Consider the following 14588-nt stretch of genomic DNA (forward strand, 5'->3'; position numbering starts at 1 on the left):
TATAATTATTGGCGTTTTGGGCTTATTTACATTTTATTTTATTATTTCCTCTCATCATTGTCCTGATGTGCATTGTTGCAAATTGGGTCAATGAACATTAATGTAAATCATCCAGTCACTTATCAAGATGTACTTTTGGTTTCTTAAAGATAGAATACTTATAGAGAGTGGCAATTTTTCACAACTGAAGACCAAATCATATGCTTGGATATTTACCCAACTGAAAGATAAAGGAAGAAATTGTTTTCGCTCATTGATATCTTTTTGTTGTTATTATACCAGATCACTCAGTCGCACCAGGTTGTGTAAATAAATTACTGATTTCTGTTTTAATGTGATAATTTCCAAAAGATTTCCGTCCACATAAAAGTAATTAGTGCTGCTCTACCTTAAGTAGATTGTGTTACACTGGCTTTGATTTAAAATGTCTTCTTTTTGTCACTGTTAAATATTAGTTTGTAAATACTCAAAAGTTGCCATGTGTATGACAATGAACGTGATGATTGATGAACACTTTTCATTAGAATTAGCCTATTATTTTCACACTGCATGTAAACTATACACATTTATTCACTTTATTTCAACTTACTATGATAAATAAAAGTAAGAGATCATTGGTTGATTTGCGACTTTCATTTATGCCTGTGATTAGTCACATCGGATCCAAAAGGTCTTGGTTGAAAATTCTGTTCATAAAGAAAAGTTGAGCCTATCAAATATTCAAACAGACTCCCAGACACTATACTTTATTGACTGCTATATATTTGCGAGCATCAGTTCTGTGAGTAAATTATTAGGCTGAATATCTCATTTCTGTCTTCTTGTTATTATACAACTTGGTCTTTTGACAACCAATCATCATTAAAAATCGGTACTACACATTCTTGTCTAAAATTCGTATGTGATTGTCTATGCTGATAGGAAACTCCTAAACAGCTTCAAACAAGATAAAACAGCCGTTAAGCTGACTTCACTTACTAATGAAATCTATCTTGAGATGAATACTAAACAATTGTCAATTCTATAATCCTCGGTACTGTTAATTTCCGTTGTTGTTTTTGGGTGAATTTTTGTTTTCGTTTCTCCATATTAAATTATTGAGATTTGTGGAATGTCAGTCAATTATATCAAGAAATAAATGTTGAACATGTACATCAGTGTTAAAATTGTCAATCTCTTGTAAATTTAAACCGAGTACATTTAGTTATAAAGATTTCAGAGCTTTTCTTTAACACAAATATTTAGACTAACATTCTTTTCATGTCGCTTACATCATTTTCTAGTAGTTGAATCTCATTTGGCGTTTGTTCATAAATTGATAATAATAATAATTAACAAAATAAAGCAGAAAAATTGTCCAGTAATTCCTACTTATGAGTAATCCACTGGCTAATATAAGTGTACGACGAATTGCTGTTAGACACTTGAAGATGACCTAAGAAAGCTTATACTTCACTTTGATTCCGTACTAGTCGGCAATCATTAATAATGCATAACATCCATTCTGAAGTATCAGAATCTAATTTAGTGTCACAAATAGCAGTTTTAATACTACACTATTCGGCTTTCAATTGATCTTCTTCAGTACTGGGATATTCGAAATGATTGGTTAATAAATATTTGAATCACAATAGGGGACTGTGGAACTTGTAGTAATTTTAATAGTTGAATTCATGAGTCTATTTAAGGTAGACCACTACTGAAAACCTCGAGGCACTGGACGGACGTTTCGTCGTATTGTAGGATTCCTCAGCAGTGCTCATCAATGATCGCACACGTGGAACTTGGACCCAGGATCATCGGTTTCGCACGTGAACGGATAATCTCCAGACCAATGAACGGGCTTTGAACGGTGTGAATATCTAAATTCAATGGATTTATAATCTTGCGCAATCCTTCATCCATTACCAATTGTGGATAACTGTCTCCATTCAGCACGTATTGAACTTCACTGATCACGGCTTCTCACTAGAACTCCAAGAAATCCATCTTGAAGCTAGTCACTAGTGAGCACACGATTAGTATCAGAATGGGGGTTTATGGAGGATGTAGTTGAGCAAGATCATGGGTTGACTAAAGTTAGAGATTAACACCGTTGGACGCCGGTTCAGATGTCTAGATGTTACGCTTTCGCACGCAAGGCGGAAGGTCCTGAGTCTGAGTCCCGCGGGTGGGGTTGTGGGTGCGCGCTGCCGAAGAGTCCCATACTAAGACGAAATGGCCACCCACTGCTTCTAGGTTTTCAACTGTAGTCTAGCTTAGATGGACTCATGAATTCAAATATTAATAAATATTTGTCATGATTTTTTGTCCTTGGTGTCGAATGAACTTTACCGATTAAGCTACACTGTGTCAAATATTCTAATTTTTACTAACCCTCTCTCTTCCCCTCAACTAATAATTTGATGTACAATAAATGATCACATGATAAAATATATTTGTCCAACTGTAACCTATTTTCGGTGTTAATTTTGATTTTTGAAGTCGTCTTAATCACTAAAAAACATGTTAGTTCAGTTGATGATGATATGACTTACTATTTTTGGTTCTCACACTCAATAACTTTACTCTTGTATTATTTTCTTTCGCGATAAACCATGAAAATTCATGTAGTCAACAATTGAATTGTCACTACGCTATGAATTTCCACAAAACACGAAGGGATTAGCCAGTAAGTTCCTTTTTTTGTTGTTTTATTTCGGAGTTTATAATTCTCGATTTCTATAAACAAATAATCGCATAACAGGATTAGTTCTTTATATAAAGTTATAATAACTACACTTTTTAGGTTATTATTACAACACGGACTAACCTGACTTAGATACACGTTGAAATTCACGGAGCACTGGATATGAGTCTTGACCTGGTATTGAAGTCTTCATCTCTGTGTGTACCGATGACTCTGCAAGGTATCAAACTCAGAACTTTAGGAACTCCTAATAAGAGTGATATATTTAGAGTACTGAGTTGTCTTTTAGTAGTTTTAATTTTTGGATCCAGTCAATTTGCGATATAGATCAACTTTTGAATATACCTTCTATTGAAATGCTAGTCATATGTTCAGTAATGCTTAACTTCGAGAGATACCTCATAAGTTCCAGTAAGAAGCTATGGCCAATGGAGTCTAAATACAATGGTGATGGCAATGAATGGACATCATACTGTATCACCTCAAATTTAATGAAGTTAAAGATTTGAACGGTTGGCTGACAAGTGAGCAATCTTAAAACAACACACTCACTGAGTCTTGAAGGTCTGGTAGAGTTGCGGGTGCTCATTGCTAAATAAACTCATGTTAGGAGGAATTAACTGTTGGTCCAAACTTCAATTAAGGCAAATCAATAATTCGTCTATAAAATAATTTTTTGAAACTTGTATTTTTAATATAATGAATAACAGAATTATATTTTACCACAGTAATCGATAGTAATAAATCTATATTATAGCAAACAGGTATAATTTTCTTGTAACTTTTTAATATGCAGTAATTTTGATCCACTAACCAATTGATCAATATTTTTCGAATGATTAATTTTATTTAATAAAATGTGACTCGATTGTTGTTTTTCGCTCTCTCTCTCTCTCACTCACTCTCTCTCTGACACACACACACACAGATACGGCATATTTTTATAGTGATTTGATAATTTCTTCATTTATTTACGCATGATATCATTAATGAACATATAAAGTAATATTTGTAATCATGTTTCAAAGTCTAAAATATTATAGATAGTTTTATATATACAATTTATGAGCACATTTATTCTGAACATCTATACAAATAATTAGTGTTTATATCAGTTTGAGTTATTGGTTTTTTACATTTATGAAGATTGTTCATAGATTGGCACTCATTGGCACTCATCCAAAGCCAAAGCATTTAAACATTAAAATACATGTATTTCACATTGTCGAGCGCGTATACTGAACCATCTGGCTATCTCCAGATTCTGATGGACTCATTTTTGCTCTTTTCACTACTCAGAAAATAAGAACGACGTGGTGCGAGAATAAGCGATTTCAGTATTAAAATCGTAAACCTCCATGATAAATTATAGAAAGTAAAAGTTCGAAATAAATAGTGTCTGGTATTTTTCCAAATTTAACGACCCACACAATGTGTAGTTGCATCTACATCCGAAAATATTGAAAACGGTTAAGAAGTACGTGATTAGTATAACCTGTCCAAGTCAAATTTTCCATACGGTAATTAGATGAATTATGACACCTAAGACTTTCCAAAGTATCAAACAGACTTATGCATTCATCAAAAGTTATAATTCAAGAGGAATATATCATGTTATTAATCCATACAAAATTATGAATTGCTTGTGAATCCAATCATTTTGATCTACCTTAGAGAGTCCAACTATTCTGAAGCATTTGAAATAACATTGGATATTCTAGGAAATGCTAATATATTTATTTGGGGAGCTTACTGTCAACTAAAATAAAACAGTGCTTAGTATTTAGAGTGATGAAATCATTACACACTAGTTTATTTATTTTCAATCACTGTCAGTAAGTTCAATGATCTGATTGATACGCAAATGGACTAAAAGTATTTTCGATTTGTTCTAGAAGATAATAGAAAAATTAAAGTTTGAAATATTTGTCCTCCTCGATTTGTAAACCAATAGTGGAGTTCATCAAATTATTTAGTTCTTAGAGGCTTGTATTATTTCATTCTCAGTTCTCATGATATTTCGTCCTAGGATGGGACTACACAGTAGTGATCTTCCATAACACAAACAGGAGTCAAACCTAGAAGCTTCAGGTCTCGGTGTTTCCAGCCTTCTGATGGTTGTTTAACTAACACCAGTCTGTAATGCTAAGTATTATTAATTATTTTCAAAATTTTCAATATGAGACTAATTAATGTTGTCGTTAGGATCAAAGTTCTGTACTTATGAAAACATTTGCAGATCTGCGGAGAAATATAACATGATGCATAAAATGAAAGATATTTATACATGTAGTGATATGTAAATTATAACGTCTCTATAGGTCACTAGTTATATGTAGATAAAATGCAATCCATAAGTGAAATCTAAACAAGATTGTAGTAAAAGGCGATCTATTGACTATGTCACATAATGAGGTTACAGTTTATTGGTTCTTGGAGTATATCAAGAGATACATTGACTTTCAAAAAACTACATACAAAAATAAATAATGATTCAGGGCTTGAATTCAAAATGAACTCAGTGTGCATAAAAGTTAAATACATTAAACAACGATAAAATATTAGTATGGAGTTGTGAAGATTGTTTTGTTTTCGATTAAGATCATGAATTGATTGACGTTAGACTAACATTAGAAACCTTGAAGCAATGGACGGCCATTTCGTCCCGCTATGGGACCCCTCAGCAGTGCGTATCAATGATCCCACTGAGGAGTGCCACACCGGGACGAGTCGACCGTCCATTGCTTTCAGGTTTCCGATGGTGGTTTAGCATCAATCGATTCATGACCTCAATCAAAATGATGTACAAGTTGTATAACATGCCTTAACGTCATTCAACACCTCCATCTTAAAACCTTAATGCCTTCGATTCAGTTTGTGGTTATACAATAGAACAGATAAATGCTTTATTATTCATTATGCGCTCTATTCATGTTTGGTCTAGGAAATATATGAAGTCCTAATAAGAATGACTCCATTGTCACTACCATGCTTTTTATATAGCCGAGACGTTGCTCAATCGGCATTGGCTGAATTTTCTATTGGTTTAATTATATTGAAATACTTAAAAGGTAAATACTTTCTCTCTATTACCTTCAAATTTTATGCATAATTGGCTTGGAATAACCTACATAATCCAAATAATATTGGTTTTCAATAGCTGGAGAACATTCAATCAATAAATATTGTATGAGCATTGGGTTGTGCACACACTTACCGACATTCATTTAAACTTGGGCACTCACCCTCCATTCTTCCGCCTATATGTGTCTAATTCACTAGAACCAATCCACTAATAGTGACCAAAGTCAAGAAATAATTACTGGGCTACTGTTCAAGATTCGTTTATTTTAAGAATAACTGTCAAAATCAATATAAAGCCTACTTTAAGGGAGCTTTATAAAAAAGGGGACAAAATACAGTAAAGATTAGTTTTATTCTGAGATCATGCTTAGTTTATTATTCCCTATTACCCACTGGATTTTATGTCTTGTTTAAGTCTTCTGTATTGACGACATATCCATAATAAATATATGTAAATCTGTACCTGTCTAATATACCCACACGCATATACATCATCTTATTGAATTAACATATGCACAAGATGAGTAAACCAGATGATAAAAACCCACCTAGATCAGCATCCCCTAAGCCTGCTTCATTGATTAGTTGGCTGTCACATGACAGCTCACAGGAAAAAGCAGATGTTGAACCAGCAAAGAAAGAATTATCAAAGGAACCTGTTAAAGAGGTTCCAAAAAAGAAAACTGGTAAGTTGACTTAATATGTTTTTTTTTCACCTAATTCCTTATTTAATTGCATGATGTAAAAATGGTAGGTAATTTAAGATCGACCACAAAATCTAAATGAAAATGATCGTTTTCAGTGGATCGTATCGGTACTGTAAGATACTTTGAATATGCTGGTACCTAGGCTGTTTCTTTGAGGGAAGTAAAAACTTAGAATAAAACTTAGAAATTTAACCACTCAGTGATTTACCAGAAATATACTTTTATTAAAATACACAATGTTAAGTTATCTAACAATTTATACATTGCTTCATTGTGTAGTATATAATGAATCACTCAACATCAGTCACCCGTCATTCAAGCTATTCATTAGAAACTTTTAGATTAAACTCAGTGCTCATCTAACATAGTTATATTTGAAAGATACATCCATAGCAAATATTATCATTGGTGAATTGTTATGTTATTTATCACTAACATACCTTGATTTATAGTAAAGTTTAGTTCTGTTAGTGTATACAAACCGTATCTTTTCATATTGCTTTGGTTAGTATCAAATCCATCATACAGTTTCCTCCATGATAAGATCCCGCTGTTTCTGGTGCTTGTGATACCTGAATTCAGCAAAGGATGGAAATTATGATATCAAATAAATTGAGTACTGAGTAGAAAGTTAAATTTATATATATAAGTATGGGAACATTGAGCGAGGCTGGCACTAGATAAATTCCGTATATTCAACATCAGTTTGAAAATTTTCAAGCTAAATCCTACGTCTCACAACAAAGTCAGGGATCTGCATTTGGTAAGTATAGCCTAAAGGTACATTTTGTACAGTGGTAATGTGCATAATGTGTTTGTGAGAGGTAACGGAAGGAAAAAGGAGGTGAGAAAGTGTTACTCGACTCAGAAAGCATAAATGATACAGTTACTACAAGTCAATACTTCTCAACCAATCTGTTAACCTGCGATCAGAATGAATTTAGATGGCTGAATAATTTTTCTACGTATCAAAGAACAAACCAAGCAATATCTCACAGTACAAATGAAATAGAGAATCATTTAGAAACTCACTGATGATACTAAACAAAAACAGTATTGTTTTGTAAATCTCCTGAAGTTGAGAATATAAACCAGTGGTTTAGTACTCAACAGCAAAATTATTACTTACAGCTCAATTCTAGGAACTTAATAAATGTTGTCCTGGATGACAATGAAGTCTTCAGACTTCTAAATTATTTGATTGAAAGAAGACCTTATCAACACAAACATAATGCTGAATCCAATAAGATAAACGGTCCGTAAAATGTAAAACCATTAGGACGTCTTAAACGATCAATCTAAAGTGTTTAATTAGGTATTCATCAATAAGACTTACCTGAAATTTTGGTGAAACTGACTCTTTATACAAACAATTTTTTCCAAAAATTTGAAGAAATTGATGATAATAATGGTGGCAGTTTATTTATCTAAACACATAAACATTGGTACAAGAAGGCACCAAATATATATGCACCATACTTCGTTATTCGATATGTATGAAGTCCGGAATACTGCCTGAGTGCCTAAAGCGAGGTAGGTGGTTTTCGTGAGGTACCGCTCACTGAACCTTTGACTTAGAGGTCTAATCCACAAGGTAGTGAGCAACGCTAAGAGATGAAGTCCCGTGATAGCCAGTGACCAATAGTAAGCTTATACGTCATTTGTTCCCTCAGGATCCTGGAGCCTATGGAATCTGAGTTTCCCAACACTCCTAGGTAGATAACCCATATACACCAACCCGTTTAAATCTCCAGACTTCCACTTTTAGTTCTCTCAGTTTTGTAAACAACACCGTGGCCTCTAGGAGGCAGTGAGTAGGATCTCCCTGATAGTGGCTGTATACGCGTGGCCATGTGAGAGCATTTTGAGAGGGAAAGCGGATCCTCCCCACTCTTAGCTATATCATGGAATTCGGAGGCACGGTAGTTGCAAAATATATGACGAATTCATTGAGTATTTTGTTTTTTTCTCCTATCATCTGCAAACTAGGTGATTGTTGATAAATGGTAGAGTTCTTCTCAAAAGTCATTGCAATTAAAATTTTAAATTGTACTAGGCTTTAACATCAATAGGAAGCCAGTAGATGTGCAACTACTTCGATGACCGAGTAATTGTGATTAAATTCCCAACTACTTTTTGCCTCACTAATATCACAATTCGTTGGGTATGTAACGAAATTACAGGACATCTTATTAAAATCTGAGAATTGTACAGTAAATACTTAATTTGCAAAATATCAAACAATAATCTCAAACTCGACCGTTCCCTTTGCAAATATCAACCAATCGTCTCAGATTTGATTGTTCTTTTGATCAGCATTAAAGAATTGATATATATGATATTGATCCCTCTCTATTTAATGATCCGTCAATGAAAATTCGTCATGCATTATGGAAATGTCATTATCCCTTTATTTAAACTGATTATTTTCCCAATGATATATTTAGCTAGCAAGTATTGATTCAGATTATTAATGTATTATGTTGAAAGTAATCAATCAAGTATGTATTACCTAAATCAATACTCAATATATTCGACTAGTTTCATCCGCTATTGACTGTTTTCGTACAAAAAACTATGATAATTTTGTATTATAATCTGAAATGTTACTCTCAATTTAGGTATAAAATCTAGTGTTTATGGGAAATTACCACACACGCACGCACATGAGGTAGTTTGGTTTCAATACACTGACGTTGATATACTTCTTAGCATTTTAATAATTATTCCATTCATCGACTGATTAGTAAAACAGCAGATATACTGAAAATAATAATCGTTAATCAAGTAAAGATGATTTCATAAAGTGATTTAAATAGTTTGACGATTATAAACATTAAAAAAATCCATATTGTTAAAATGCAGACGACATCTAGCTCTTTCAATTTCGTTTTAAGAATCCCCAATAATCCACTCCCATTAACTCACCAAAGATGAAACCCAACACCTTAAAGTTTTGCGAGTCTGTGTTTGGCTACAAAGGAGCCCTGAACTAGCCTGAGGCAACCGTATATCCTCTATGGTCTTTACTGATTCTCAAGCTAATATCAGGTTATAAAAAGTTTTTTTAAACAAATAAATTGTACGAAATAACAATTTTGTAGAGAAGAAATATCAACTTTATATAGTGCCACTGAAATTAGAAATGAGTTGAGGATTCGAGCTAAGAAAATATTGTTAATAAATACACAGTGCTATTCAGTTTTTGGTCCACAAAGAGATTTCCGAAAACTTAAGAATCTATGGTTGGCATTTTCTTCATAAAGAGAAAGGACGCTTTTAAGGTTTCCGTCATGAATTACCCCAAATTCTAAGCTTTGATATTTAGAGTCATCGTTGTCTGCTTTCTGAGTTATATGTAAGATCGTTTGGTTTCATTTGAGTTCCCTTCGGTGCTTGTTTCGGCATCTACAACTGGATAGATATATTATTCCTCCCTAATCACGTATTTACACACAAGTGAATTTGTAAACACAGAAGGATATGATACAACCATTTTGTTATATTGAAGCCTTTAACAGAATATGAGTCCTCCTCTTTTGATGACATTAAGCTCAGCAGTATAATATGTTTTCTCTACGACTATTTTCAACCTCTCTTTCAAAACGTTAGTGTCTAATTATTTTATTTGCTATAGCATGATGTAATCGCTTTTATTTTGGGATAGTTTACATCTGACTTTTGTTTAGTATCAGTGTTTCAATTAAAGTTTGATATCTTTAGTTAAGTAGACAGTGGTGGTAGATTGAATTCTATTGAACTGGCATGTTATTAAACTGTCTCTCTGTTTCAGAATTATCACTATTGTTAAGTTATTTTAAATTTTCTTTAGTATCACAACAAATAGCACATAAAAATTACTGTATGATCAGATTATTTGAAATATATGTTGTCCGAAATACTATTCAATTAACCTAATTAGAATGTAAAGAGTATACTCTTAGTTCATATAAATTTATATTCAGATCTGAAAACATTTAGAAAATGCTAATTTCACATGAATAAATTGATTTAATTGAATAAAAGTCTTATAGCTGTAAATATTTTTGCGTGTTCCCTTCAGTTAAATCAAACTTACTATAGTTTAGATCAAATAACCCATGAATAGTAATCACTGCGATGTTTGTTTTTGTCATTTCAGTGATCAAATTATATTGATCAAGTTGTGATACAACTAGAAGATATATGATTTAACTGCTTGACTCACTTTTTGTGATGTCAGATGTTTGATGATTTCTGGCCAGTTGTGACCATCGACAATACATCGGTAGTCTTAAGGAAATCAATGTAGGGACTGGTTCCTTCAAGTCAGAAATGTGACAACTAAGTTATTCGGCATGTGATTGCCTTTAAAGCTGAAATGTTCAAATATTAAAGGATCACTAAGTATAATAATGTGTTTTTTTGCCGGTTCTAAGCCCTAATCGAAAAGCACAGGCAACGTTTTATGCTATAGTCATTATTGCAAATAGAAGTACTAATGTGAATGAAACCATGTACATGAGCTGTGGTCGTTGGAAGCTTAAAAGGGTTAAATTTTATTACAATCTCAAACCCATTAGGCTCAAACTTGAGCCTTCTCACATCATGGAGCAAATATCAAACCGATATACTGACTACCGATCCCGTGATGGTGAATTTTAATAAAACAGCATCTTTAAGTACTTACAAGATTCTAGATTTCCGGGTAAAATATTCACCTTTGAGAGCAAGAGTGGAATTATCGTTAGTGATTTTTAGGAAATACAAGAATGTTTGTTGAGATTAGAAGGGAAGTTAAAATTAGGATTTAGGGTTGTTAACAGAGTTAGAAATAGGGTATAGGGTTAGGATTAGTGTAAACGTTATAATACGGGGTTAGGGTATCTATAAACTAACCCTAAACTTTAATTTTTACCTTATGCTTCAACGGTATAGAATTTATACCCAACTTTGTAACTTCATTAATCATATCAAATCGATATATCCTTCGAAGATTCTTTGACTTCATCACTCAATTTCTTCGTTAACATTTACAGCTTTCCGACTGAATGATGCCTTCTCATGACATGTCAAGAAGTCGCTGAAGTTCGTCTTTCTCATGAAACTTTATATTATTATTTTAACTTAGAAAAAAACATTTGACTCATCTACTTTATAAAATGATCAGCATTTTAGAGTGAAATGGCTTCGCGAAGAAGTCTGTATATTATGTGAGGGTAATTTCATAAAAAACACACCATTGCCCTGGAAAAGCATTTAAAGTCAAGGCATAGCAGAGGGTCTTTCCGCATTAGTTTTTCAGTATCCCTCAGTGCTTTGCACTCACGACGCCATATAAAATTAGTGCCAAGATCTGTAGGCTTCGTGTGTTGTTATTTTAGAGCTTCAGTAGAATAATGAAACAGAAGCATTATTATTTTATCTCATTTCACATGAGACCCAACCAACTGTCTTCAATTTTCATAGTGAAATACCTCTGTTGAGTAAGCATATGATTGTTTTCAAACGATGCATAGAACACCGTAGTAGACTATGGCCCACGAGTAAAGTGCAACTCAAAGTCAACTTTATTGAATCTGAACTGAACTACTTAGTGTCCTAATTACTTTTATATCTAATAAATGATAATCAACTTCAATCGATTGGCAACTAAAAAATGCATACATTTATATACTGACCTAATTATAATTCATTACATACTTTGATTACCAATAATTATCCAGCTGAAAGTATTGCATTCCTTCTTCCTTAAAGATAAATAGTCATAAAAAATAGAGAATATTAATTATTAAAGAAAACCTAATAAAAAAAACTATTGACTGACATAAGAGTTTTGAATCTTACAATGTGAAAACACTGGGTTTCAGCTCAATGGTCAGATAATGTTCATTTTGAAGCATAGACATACCGCGTTTACCCCTGTTTAAATTAAAAAGCCAAGATCAAGAGGAAACACTTATCAAGCACTCTCTATGTTTCCATTGATTGTCTAGATTAGGTTGACCCATAATGTAAAACTATGAGAGGAACTGCATACAATAATAATAATAATAACGGTTTACAATTTCACAGACTATCTCTTATTATGTTCTGAATAGATTTATCCAACTAATTTTCTGTTATTAAACAAATGCCTAAACAATAAAGTAACTTTGACCATCGTGTATATATGTATATATCCAAGATTTTGTGACGTTTATGTGTTATAGTTTCAGGCCCATCGATAATTTTTTTTAATTTATAAAGTTCAGGTTTCTCATGCTAAATTACACAACCTACACATAAAAGTATGCTTTTGAAAGTAAACTAAAAATTGTCACAGTGTGTTTTCAATAACCTGTGTCCCTGACTGCCAATTCATACATGAATTTGTCAATAGGCTGTTCTGCAAAGACGTATATACTTTGTCTATTGTATTATAAATCGTAATGATATCCAAACTCCATTTGTATTGTTTTCCATGAATGAGTTTCTTCAGTCTCTCTGTGTTTGCGTTTGAATTCATTGACTGAATATTTTTATATTGTTTCAAGTCCGTTGATTAAAATCCGTAGTTTTTTACGTTACATCTGTACTTTTAGTTCTAAATCAGTGATACAAATAATTAAAAATATGTACTTCAATATGCCACACTTGATATCGTTAGTATAGCAAGAGAAAGACGTAATAAGATGAAATGAGAAGCAGTTGAAGTTGTAGAACATTAAACACAAAAATATATTTGTAATGTTAGTATTAAAGATTGAATCAACTGGTTTTCACGGATAGTAAAAATTCTTTAAATCAATACACAATGATTGTAAATTGGATATTAACCATTAATGTAAAAGACGAGTACTTGGTTTAAGTTTCATTTTGAATAATAACGACATTAGGATGTCTATTGCATCCCATCTATTTTTTATTTTTCACTATTTTTGAATTGAAAACGATCAGTACAAGTGATGGTTGAGTTTGAGAAATATTAGGTAGGTATATTAGTAATTAGCAACCAGTATCATGTTCACCTCATCTTGTATTGGTTGTTTGAGGCTTCCTTTCGACGTTTAGGACCGACATTGACTAGTCTCTTATTGGCATATGTCCCGAAGTAGACATCAACATTGGGGTGTAGATACACCCGACTAACAACTCCCAAATAGGACGAAACACGCGCCCTGGATTAGACTGATAGCCACCATCCATTTCTAATCATAGTATCATATTCATCTAGTCCTTATTACTGATCGGATTCTGTTGACCAAGTTGCCATGTAGCCGCTAAGTCAAGTAATTTAACACACATCAATGGAATTTGATTAGCATTATAAACTAAGCAAACGTGCCACTACTAAGTATTTGGTAATCAACCACTATAAATATCTGTTTTATGTAAGCTAGTTACTGCACAGATAGTTTAATGATAACGTGTTAGACTAGGATTTCGAGTGTTACGAGTTCTTGTCTCACAGAGAATATAACTGTCCTCAGAAATGCAGGTACGCCTTGAGGTCAAGCGCCAACTGGTTAAGAGAATGGTTCCAAATTCTCATCCGAACTAACACCTAATATTTCAAAATAGTGTATATGATGTCGAGCCAATTAAACTAGTGATCACATTACAGTTTGATCAATAGAATTTGATCAAAATTTTAGGACTGGGTAATCATAACCTTAGATACCATTCGGTGGATTTTTTAATTTTATAAACGATCACTACCTGTACCTAAACCACTTAGTTAAACACGCACAACAACCAGACGATAGATCAATACTAGGAATTCGCCTAACACGTACACTAGTATGATCAATAATAAAGGCTATTAGTTTCACGTTTTCAATATTTAGCATACATAAAATCAAATAAGGCAAGGTCAAGAGTGAAAGAGGGATATTGTATGGTCATTTATGTAATTTAACTACTTGAAATTGATTGTAATAATATTTTCAAAGGATAATCGATTGAAAGTAGGTAATTCATTAGAAAAAGCAGGGCGCATTTATTTAAATCTTGTTAGGTGAATTACAACTGTCATTAGTCGAATCATTGATTTGGACGTAAAACTATTTCAAGTTGTGTTTTTCTGTACCTTTGTGTCTAATCCACTGTTTTCGTAAACATTTAAATTATCTTGCATATATATAGAC

The 14588-nt window shown here is 32.8% G+C and overlaps 1 protein-coding gene across 2 annotated transcripts in view; it reads left to right on the forward strand.

Moving 5' to 3' along the window:
- Positions 1–14588, forward strand: part of MS3_00008110 (uncharacterized protein) — a gene marked incomplete at its 5' end in the record, with an annotated part of 110369 nt that overhangs the window by 21116 nt on the left and 74665 nt on the right. For both annotated transcript variants that reach the window (XM_051216457.1, XM_035733046.2), the window contains one exon: positions 2614–2671. In XM_051216457.1, the coding sequence (XP_051067047.1) occupies positions 2614–2671 (58 nt within the window). The remainder of the gene's footprint in view (positions 1–2613; positions 2672–14588) is intronic.

The sequence above is a fragment of the Schistosoma haematobium genome, chromosome 4, assembly GCF_000699445.3.
Source record: "Schistosoma haematobium chromosome 4, whole genome shotgun sequence".
Classification (NCBI taxonomy): Eukaryota; Metazoa; Platyhelminthes; class Trematoda; order Strigeidida; family Schistosomatidae; genus Schistosoma; species Schistosoma haematobium.